We start from the raw sequence: 10,000 nt of genomic DNA on the forward strand, positions 1-10,000 counted from the left end.
GTGAGGACCATTTGTTTACTTCAACAACACGTTACATTTATATAGCGCTTTTCAACTACAACTACATGTTACATTTATATAGCGCTTTTCAACAACAACAACACGTTACATTTATATAGCGCTTTTCAACAACAACACGTTACATTTATATAGCGCTTTTCAACTACAACAACAACACGTTACATTTATATAGCGCTTTTCAACTACAACAACATGTTACATTTATATAGCGCTTTTCAACTACAACACGTTACATTTATATAGCGCTTTTCAACTACAACACGTTACATTTATATAGCGCTTTTCAGCAACAACAACACGTTACATTTATATAGCGCTTTGCAAAGTGCTTCACAGGGATTGGGGGAAGCTCACTAACCACCACTAATGGGCAGCTGTGGCCTACTGGTTAGCACTCTGGACTTGTAACCGGAGGGTTGCCGGTTCGAACCGCGACCAGTAGGCACGGCTGAAGTGGCCTTGAGCAAGGCACCTAACCCCTCACTGCTCCCCGAGCGCCGCTGTTGTTGCAGGCAGCTCACTGCGCCGGGATTAGTGTGTGCTTCACCTCACTGTGTTCACTGTGTGCTGAGTGTGTTTCACTAGTTCACGGATTGGGATAAATGCAGAGACTAAATTTCCCTCATGGGATCAAAAGAGTATATAAACTTATAGTTATCGTAACACCCCCAATTATCACCCCTTTTGTTCAGAAATTCTAAAACAACAATGTTTTTTAAAACTTCAAAATAATATTGGCTAAATGAACCTTACATTTTTCAGTAGCCATAGGTGTGTAGATTTGAACAAAATCTGGTTTGGTTCTTAACGGGAGCATTTACTGCCTGAAATATCCGATTTTGTTTACCACGCTCAGAGTTATAGTGCTGGCCTGATGGGTCGCCTATTTACGCCGTTTCAACGGCACATGAACGATTAGACCGAGAATTCTCGTCATGAAATTAAAATTCCACTGGAGCTCCAAGCGGTTGTGTACACGCAGCCTTACAACACTGTTTACAGCTCTTCGAGTCACGGTAAAATGTCATTTTTGGTACATAGCTAATTTAGATACACATGGTGTGCGTGGTTGCGTTTCTTTAGGAATCCGCCGTCTTGGTTTGTATAGAAATGGATATTAAGTGACACATACACGCAAGACGGTGGAAATACAGGACCGTAATAGAGGGAGTTCTGATACTATACAATGTGTAGCACCCACCTGGGGAAGCTCACTAACCACCACTAGTGTGTAGCACCCACCTGATGCACAGCAGCCATTATGCACCAGAACGCTCACCACACACCACACACCAGCTTGAGGTGGAGAGTGAGGGAGTGTGTAGTCACATATAACCTCAAGCCTGTGTGTGTGTGTGGTTGTGTGTGTGTGTGTGTGCTCACGTATAACCTCCAGCCTGTGTGTGTGTGCGTGTGTGTGTGTGTGTGTGGTCTCACGTATAACCTCCAGCCTGTGTGTGTGTGTTTGTGTTTGTGTGTGTGTGTGTGTGTGTGTGCTCACGTATAACCTCCAGCCTGTGTGTGTGTGTGTGTGTGTGTGTACTCATGTATAACCTCCAGCCTGTGTGTGTGTGTTTGTGTGTGTGTGTGTACTCACGTATAACCTCCAGCCTGTGTGTGTGTGTGTTTGTGTTTGTGTGTGTGTGTGTGTGTGTGTGTACTCATGTATAACCTCCAGCCTGTGTGTGTGTGTGTGTGTGTGTGTGTGTACTCACGTATAACCTCCAGCCTGTGTGTGTGTGTGTGTGTGTGTGAGTTTGTGTTTGTGTGTGTGTGTGTGTACTCACGTATAACCTCCAGCCTGTGTGTGTGTGTGTGTGTGTGTGTGTGTGTGTGTGTGTGTGTGTACTCACGTATAACCTCCAGCCTGTAGGTGGCATTGATGAGTCCGGCGCGGTTGGACACTCTGCAGGTGTATCGGCCACTGTGCTCCGGCGTGAGCGCGCGCAGGCTGAGCGTCCACTTCCTGTGGCGGCCGACGCCCACTTCCTGCTCGCTCAGCGGCCGCTCATCCTTCAGCCACACGATGTCTGGCCGCGGCTGGCCACTCGCCGCACACTTCAGCCGCACGGAGCTGCCGACCGGACGCGCGATCACGCGCTTGCGCATCTTGGAGGGCTGAGTGAAGCGTGGACGCACTACGGGGAGAGAGAAAGGCATCTTACCGTCCCTGTGTGTGTGTGTGTGTGTGTGTGTGTGTGTGTGTGTGTGTGTGTTACCGTCCCTGTGTGTGTGTGTGTGTGTGTGTGTGTTACCGTCCCTGTGTGCGTGTGTGTGTGTGTGTGTGTATGTGTGTGTGTGAGTTTGTGTGTGTGTGTTACCGTCCCTGTGTGTGTGTGTGTGTGTGTTACCGTCCCTGTGTGTGTGTGTGTGTGTGTGTGTGTGTGTGTGTGTGTGTTACCGTCCCTGTGTGTGTGTGTGTGTTACCGTCCCTGTGTGTGTGTGTGTGTGTGTGTTACCGTCCCTGTGTGTGTGTGTGTGTGTTACCGTCCCTGTGTGTGTGTGTGTGTGTGTGTGTTACCGTCCCTGTGTGTGTGTGTGTGTGTGTGTGTGTGTGTGTTACCGTCCCTGTGTGTGTGTGTGTGTGTGTGTGTGTGTTACCGTCCCTGTGTGTGTGTGTGTGTGTGTGTGTTACCGTCCCTGTGTGTGTGTGTGTGTGTGTTACCGTCCCTGTGTGTGTGTGTGTGTTACCGTCCCTGTGTGTGTGTGTGTGTGTGTGTGTTACCGTCCCTGTGTGTGTGTGTGTGTGTGTGTGTGTTACTGTCCCTGTGTGTGTGTGTGTGTGTTACCGTCCCTGTGTGTGTGTGTGTGTGTTACTGTCCCTGTGTGTGTGTGTTATTGTCCCTGTGTGTGTGTGTGTGTGTGTGTGTGTGTGTGTTACTGTCCCTGTGTGTGTGTGTGTTACCGTCCCTGTGTGTGTGTGTGTGTGTGTGTGTTACTGTCCCTGTGTGTGTGTGTGTATGTGTGTTACCGTCCCTGTGTGTGTGTGTGTGTGTGTTACTGTCCCTGTGTGTGTGTGTGTGTGTGTGTGTGTGTGTGTGTTACTGTCCCTGTGTGTGTGTGTGTTATTGTCCCTGTGTGTGTGTGTGTGTGTGTGTGTGTGTGTGTGTGTGTTACTGTCCCTGTGTGTGTGTGTGTTACTGTCCCTGTGTGTGTGTGTTACTGTCCCTGTGTGTGTGTTTGTTACCAGCCTTGTGTGTGTGTGTGTGTGTGTGTGTGTGTGTGTGTGTCAGTGTGTGTGTGTGTGTTACCGTCCCTGTGTGTGTATGTGTGTGTATGTTACCATCCCTGTGTGTGTGTGTGTGTGTTACCGTCCTGTGTGTGTGTGTGTGTGTGTGTGTGTGTGTGTGTGTGTGCGCAACAAGACAAAACACAAAATAGCCAGCAGGGTGTGTCAAAAATTACCCCCCCCCCCCCAAAGTAAATTGAGAAATTGAGGGTTCGTAACACCCTCCCGCCAAAATGGTGACTCTAGTCTCCATAATAAGTTCAATATACATACATTTATCACTAAATAAGCAAAGCATCTGCCACCTATGGGCCTGTCTTATTTGAACTACTGTATCAAAAATACTTAAATTTCTTCTGTGCAACCATCTCACTTCACAGAAATGGAAAGCACATAATTGAGACATAAATTTCAGGTATACTTTACATAGAAACAATCAATATAGACTGTTATGTCAAGAACGCAATCGCACTGCGGGTGCCATATACCAGGGCGAGCCAAAATTTACAACGTAGTTGTGATATCCGTATCCAAACAGATTGACCCCTAGGTTGTGAAGGCACTGTAGCATGCCCATGGCTTGACCTAGGGAAAACCTTAAAGAGGAACTTAGGACAAACAAAAGAAGCCAATGGAGGTGATAAACAATGTTCTCAAGGGCTATCAAAACACATGAATTGCTAGTCACATGAACAGGATTCAGATTAGTCACCTTAGACTGCAGAGTTGTCTTGGCAACTCGACTAGGCACACATTCATTTTCCTGACATACCTCAGCAACAAGCTTACCTTTTATTAGAGAACTGTCAGGGTCCTTCAATTCAATCTTGTCTAGATCACTTGAGGTTGATGACACAGACTCACCCTTACACTGCACCTCACTCCACACAATCTTACCTGCTAGGTCATTACCCAAAACGAACTGGACGTTGCTAACTGGCAAAGAGCGACACACCCCAACAATCACTGTCCCAGAGACTACAGTTGACTTTAGGTTGACCCTATGCAGTGGAACACAGGTAAATCCTGTTTTGATCCCTCTCACTAAGACACGGTTACCTGTAGCAGACCTGTCTGACAGTGGTAGCACACCTTCCAAAACAAACGACTGTGCAGCACCAGTATCTCTTAAGATGCGCACAGGAGAACATTTCTGCTGGCCAGGGACTGACACATAGCCATCGCTGATAAAGGGTTCATACCCAGATCGCTTCTGCCCACTGGGCTTACAATTTGAGGAAATCAAACCCACAGTTCCTCTTAAGTACTAGGCATTCTGCAATGACATGGCCAAGCCTTTTACAGCAAAAGCACAACTGTTCAGAACTCTTACTGTGCACATCTTCCTTCCGAAAGGCTCTCCTCTGTGTTATTGGAGTTGCAGAACTTCTGTAACTAGGTATACGTTGACTTGGGTCCCTAAAACTTATCCGATGTGTTAACACAAACTCATCTGCAAGAGCAGCAGCCTGATGGAGGTCAACTACTTTCTGCTCATTAACATATGTAGCAACAGAGGCAGGCAAGCAATTTTTAAATTCCTCAAGGAGGATCAAATCACGTAAATGTTCTTTAGTGCCAACATTCTGAGCTACGCACCAGCGATCAAAGAGTCTCTCCTTTTCTCTGGCAAGTTCCACCAAAGTTTCCACCAATCGGTTTTACGGTAACCTCGAAAGCGCTGTCTATAAGCCTCGGGCACAAGCTCATAAGCTCGCAAAATGGTCGTTTTAACCAACTCGTAATCAGAGCTTTTGCTCGAGAGACGAGGAGGAGTACTCCTCTTGAGCTTTACCAACTAAAATGCATTGCAACAGAAGTCTCCAAACTGTTTTTGGCCACTTAAGAGTAGTTGCAACTCGCTCAAAAAGTGCAAAGCATTTATTTACATCCTTTTCCAGAATCGGCGGCACTAATTTGATATTACGAGAAACATCAAATGTTGCATCAAGCGTTGTTAGAATTTCAATACCCTCACTTTTCACGGCTAACTGCAATCTGGCAATTTCAAGCTGAGAGGCCAGCTCTTGCTCTCTTGCTTGCAACTGCAATTGCTCCCGGCGAAAAGCCAACTCTTGCATACGAAATTCATGATCCTGTTTTGAGCGGTCAGGGCCTTTAGGAGTCCTGGGCTGCTCAGGAGGATCTTTCGCTTTTACAGGACTTTCTGGTTTGGGAAGAATTCCCTTCTCGACTAAGCGTGAAGTCAGAGCAGATATTACTGTGGACTTCTCGACTAAGCGTGAAGTCAGAGCAGATATTACTGTGGACTTCTCGACTAAGCGTGAAGTCAGAGCAGATATTACTGTGGACTTCTCGACTAAGCGTGAAGTCAGAGCAGATATTACTGTGGACTTCCCTTCTCGACTAAGCGTCAAGTCAGAGCAGATATTACTGTGGACTTCTCGACTAAGCGTGAAGTCAGAGCAGATATTACTGTGGACTTCCCTTCTCGACTAAGCGTCAAGTCAGAGCAGATATTACTGTGGACTTCTCGACTAAGCGTGAAGTCAGAGCAGATATTACTGTGGACTTCTCGACTAAGCGTGAAGTCAGAGCAGATATTACTGTGGACTTCTCGACTAAGCGTGAAGTCAGAGCAGATATTATTGTGGACTTCCCTTCTCGACTAAGTGTGAAGTCAGAGCAGATATTACTGTGGACTTCTCGACTAAGCGTGAAGTCAGAGCAGATATTACTGTGGACTTCCCTTCTCGACTAAGCGTCAAGTCAGAGCAGATATTACTGTGGACTTCTCGACTAAGCGTGAAGTCAGAGCAGATATTACTGTGGACTTCTTGCACTTTTTCTCTGACGAGAGCTCAACTTCATAATTAGCTGCCAAATCACTCAATTGCTCTAGTAAGGGTTTCCATCAAGGATGCATCAGGATTTGCAATGAATTCCTCGACAGTCGGCATTGTAGCAAAACCAAATTAGTTCCAATTTCAAAAGGAAACTAGTTGAGTTTCCAAATCAAACTTTGCACCCAAAAGAAACAGCTTTCAAAACACAGGAGTTACCAAAGCAGTACTTCAAACTGCAACAAAGTTGCTATATGCAATTGAAATTTAATTTTACCTAAGTGGTCAGCAGCGAGAACAAAGACCACAAACAAAGTGCGCGGTTAACAAGATATACAACCACAAACGCTCAAAAGGTTTAGGAAGCGCACGTCTAACTAAAGCTATAACCTGCAAAGAGGTTCAGTGAATGTAACGAAGCACTAACACGAAAAAACTTCAACAGCAAAGTGTTACAAAAGCAACACGAAAACTCAAAAAAGCTTTTAGCCTCACTCAAATTTGCAAAACCGAAAATTCTAAATGGAACAAAAGTGCACCAAACTGAGTCAGTGGAATCCCAACCTCCCTAAACTAAATCTCTCGACCTGGCTGTCTTCTGGCCGTACTGAGCTCGAGGCCTCTTTGGACCCCCTCCTCAGATATTGCCCGAAAAAAAAGAAAGGTCCTAACATAAATTTAGAGACACACCAGAGGTAAGGCTCAAAAATATGGATTTATTAAATGTCCAAAAGCGTAAGACGAAAGCGCTGTTGCTAACAGAACATAAATATGCTGCCCAGAAACCTTGTGAATAGTTCTGATTTTTTTTACTACACTACTTTTTTTACTACACGAGGTTGAAATATAGACTTTGCCTACAGCATCTCCTTAACAGTAATGTTAACAAAATGACAGCATTCATATGACAAAGAAAAACGAATTCAGTCACTCAAGACTGTGCCACAGCAACCAGTGTAGGCTACAGTCCTACCCAATAGGCCTACTCAAAGCAGATAGCGTTGTCTGACGGTCGAGTGGGTTAATGCACGTATTTCCAGAACAGGTCTGCAACTTTCAGGTAGTTCTGAGTTCGAATCTAGGCAGGAGCAGAGCCATATAAAGGCCTAGGCCTATTGTTATCATTTTTTGCAAGGTGTTGCTCCTGGCAATACTTGTTTATAAGATGTTTGGTGATTAATTGATAGCTGTTTTTGGGACACGTTAAACGTTCTTTATAATGAGCGCATCCGGGGAGTAAAACGACTGTTACGCGCTGTTACAACTGTAGGCTACAATGATTGCAATACAAAAATATGCGCGTGTTAGTTTAGTTAGTTTTGTGATGTTTTGCACTTTTGCCTCATGTGTTTTCAGGTTTGAGGGCTTTTTTGGCAAGATTGACCTTGGTTAGACTCTGCATATGTTATTTCTCCGTATGGAAAATAAAGAAATATTTAGCCAAAGCCAAAAAGTGTTAGAGAGAAGGAGAGACGCCGGTGCAGCTCAGATGTCTTCTTAATTTTCTTTATTCTTTAGTAAAAGGTGCAGAACATTATTAAACTTTGACTAACGTTTCGATGTTCGTTAGTCAAAAACATCGACACATCGAAATGTTAGTCAAAGTTTAATAATGTTCTGCACCTTTTACTGAAGAATAAAGAAAATTAAGAAGACATCTGAGCTGCACCGGCGTCTCTCCTCTCTAAAATATCTGTCCTGGCCTGGTTGCAACGGATTGTGGCCAAACGACAGAAACGCGGAGAACCCTCCTTTGTCTACCAAAAAGTGTTACTTTGTGCCCCGCGCTCCCCCACTGCTTGTGAAAGAAGGGGATGGGGGAGGGGGTCTTAACGTGAAAAAGCTTAATGTCACAAAACGGCAACGAGTCGTTTTAGGCTACAGGCCTTCATAATGGTAGGCTACAGGAAGTGGGGGAGGGTATGGGATGACCAGAGCCGTCATCTATCGTCTTTCCAGGCACACAGCTCGTTATATAGCCTATCGACTGCCTTAACAGATAGGCTTTGCTCTTGGGTTTGGCCTTACAGCGAACTCAATGCTCTTGTTGCTTGCAGTTTGTTAAATAAAGCGATGCAGATTACATTATTTATTTCTGATTAATTGCGTCTTTTGATGTATTTTGCAACATTTGCTTGTTAGGCTGGGCTACTGTCAATGTCCTGTACAGGTCAATGTTCAACAATTGCTGGTGTAGGCCTAGGCTATTAATCAATTAGGGACTGTTCGTTATTTATTTAATTAAGGGGCTACCGGAGGAGTTTTGGGAGCGTTAGTCAAAAAAGACGTGACCCTCCCTCGCCAACAAGAATTCTTTCTATGACCCTCCAAAGTGATTGAGAAAAAACGCATGACCCCCCCCAGTCCCAACAATTTATTGATGCCTTAGGCTACTGGGTCAATTTGGGAGCTTGCATGCTACGACTCCTTCCTTGCCTTGAAAAGGCTGTCGTTTGCACAATTTCACAAATAATCACCGGGACCGAAACAAACCTGTCAACTTTTCCCGGGTTTATCGCGTATTTTAACTTTTTCCTCGCTGTCTTAGGAGGAGCTGCAGGGCCGTCGCAAGGGGATGCGAGGCCCTACGAACTTGACAGATGCAAGGCCCTTTTCACTTACGTGCATGAAATCATGCGATAGCTTACTTTACACATAGCCAAGGCTACCGTCGGTGTATTTTAATAGTAGCCTAGTCTAATAAGCTACACCAGCTTGCCTTTAAGAGGGGAAATTCAATTGTATAGCCTATAACATTAGCTGAGTCACATATTTGGCCATATGGTGTTTATCATAGGCTACATCACGAAACCAAATAGTGTAACAAAGGCGAACACTTTAACAGGGGGAATTAATTGGGCATGAATCATTGTGCTGAACGGTATTTGTCAATGAGCAGAAACACACACGACATTCAAACTATTGATAAGATGTACTGGTCTGTATGTATAGGCTAACATTGGACAAATAAATGACACTGACTCGCCATATCCTGACTCAGGAAAAAAAACATTTTCTTGCTTTGCCGCAAACTCAGCAATGAAATCATAGGCCAGTTTGCAGGTAGTATAACGTCTTTTTCATAGAAGGGAGAGCCCAGTCTCTCCTGTGACATGGAGGTGCGCAAATAGTTTTTAATAGCCTGTTCAACTTCGAAAAGCTTCGTTCACCCGATGCCAGTCACTGATCGCAATTTCAAAGTTCGGAAAGCTTCATCTTTTTAAGTTTTAAGTGCAGTGGCCCCTATCTGCCCCCTTTGGAATTATATCTCGAGCCTATTATAAGGTCCAGTGCGTTATGTCCTGGGATTCGGATGTGCTCAAAAAGAAAAGAAAAAAACACTTTTTTATAGATGGTTATGAGGAGCAATGTGAGAGAGAAATTTGATGATCATTGATCGTTGTTTTGGGAAGTTAAGCCTTTTCCATAGGCGTCAGTGAAGGAGATTGAAGAATGACCATTTTTTTATACGAAAATATTTCTTAACTACAAAAACTCAGTGTCTAAAAACTCAGTGTCATTCAGACTCAACCCTCTTGTTGTTTTATTATCTTTTTCGTTGTTGTTTGAACGTTGGCAAGCAGGCATGTTGCGGTTGCAATTTAAGTGAAATTTCTACAGTAGGCCTACAACATGCTGTTAGGCTGGGCTACTGTCAATGTACTTGTACAGGTAAATGTTCAACAATTGCTGGTGTACAGGTTATATAATCAATTAGCTAAATCATTTGTCCAGCTGTTTAAACATTTTTTCGTGCTACATTCAAACGCAAAAGGTGCTTTGATATATTTTTCGTTTGAACGTCGGCAAGCAGGCATGCTTTGGTTGCAATGAATGAGGATAATTGCTTTTCTTTGCATTATTTTGAATATGACTGGCTCCAGTCTCAACAGCACGTACTTTTTCCACACGCTAAGTTCTAACACACATAGGCCTATCCCCTCTC

At 44.5% G+C, this 10,000-nt stretch overlaps 1 protein-coding gene across 1 annotated transcript in view; it reads right to left on the reverse strand.

Annotated features, from left to right (window-relative positions):
• LOC121718191 (fibroblast growth factor receptor-like 1) overlaps window positions 1–10,000 on the reverse strand; it is an 88,365-nt gene that overhangs the window by 5,272 nt on the left and 73,093 nt on the right. Inside the window, exon 5 of the mRNA XM_042103104.1 lies at window positions 1,875–2,159. Within this exon, the coding sequence (XP_041959038.1) occupies window positions 1,875–2,159 (285 nt within the window). The remainder of the gene's footprint in view (window positions 1–1,874; window positions 2,160–10,000) is intronic.

Source organism: Alosa sapidissima, chromosome 1 (genome assembly GCF_018492685.1).
Source record: "Alosa sapidissima isolate fAloSap1 chromosome 1, fAloSap1.pri, whole genome shotgun sequence".
In the NCBI taxonomy this organism is placed as follows: Eukaryota; Metazoa; Chordata; class Actinopteri; order Clupeiformes; family Clupeidae; genus Alosa; species Alosa sapidissima.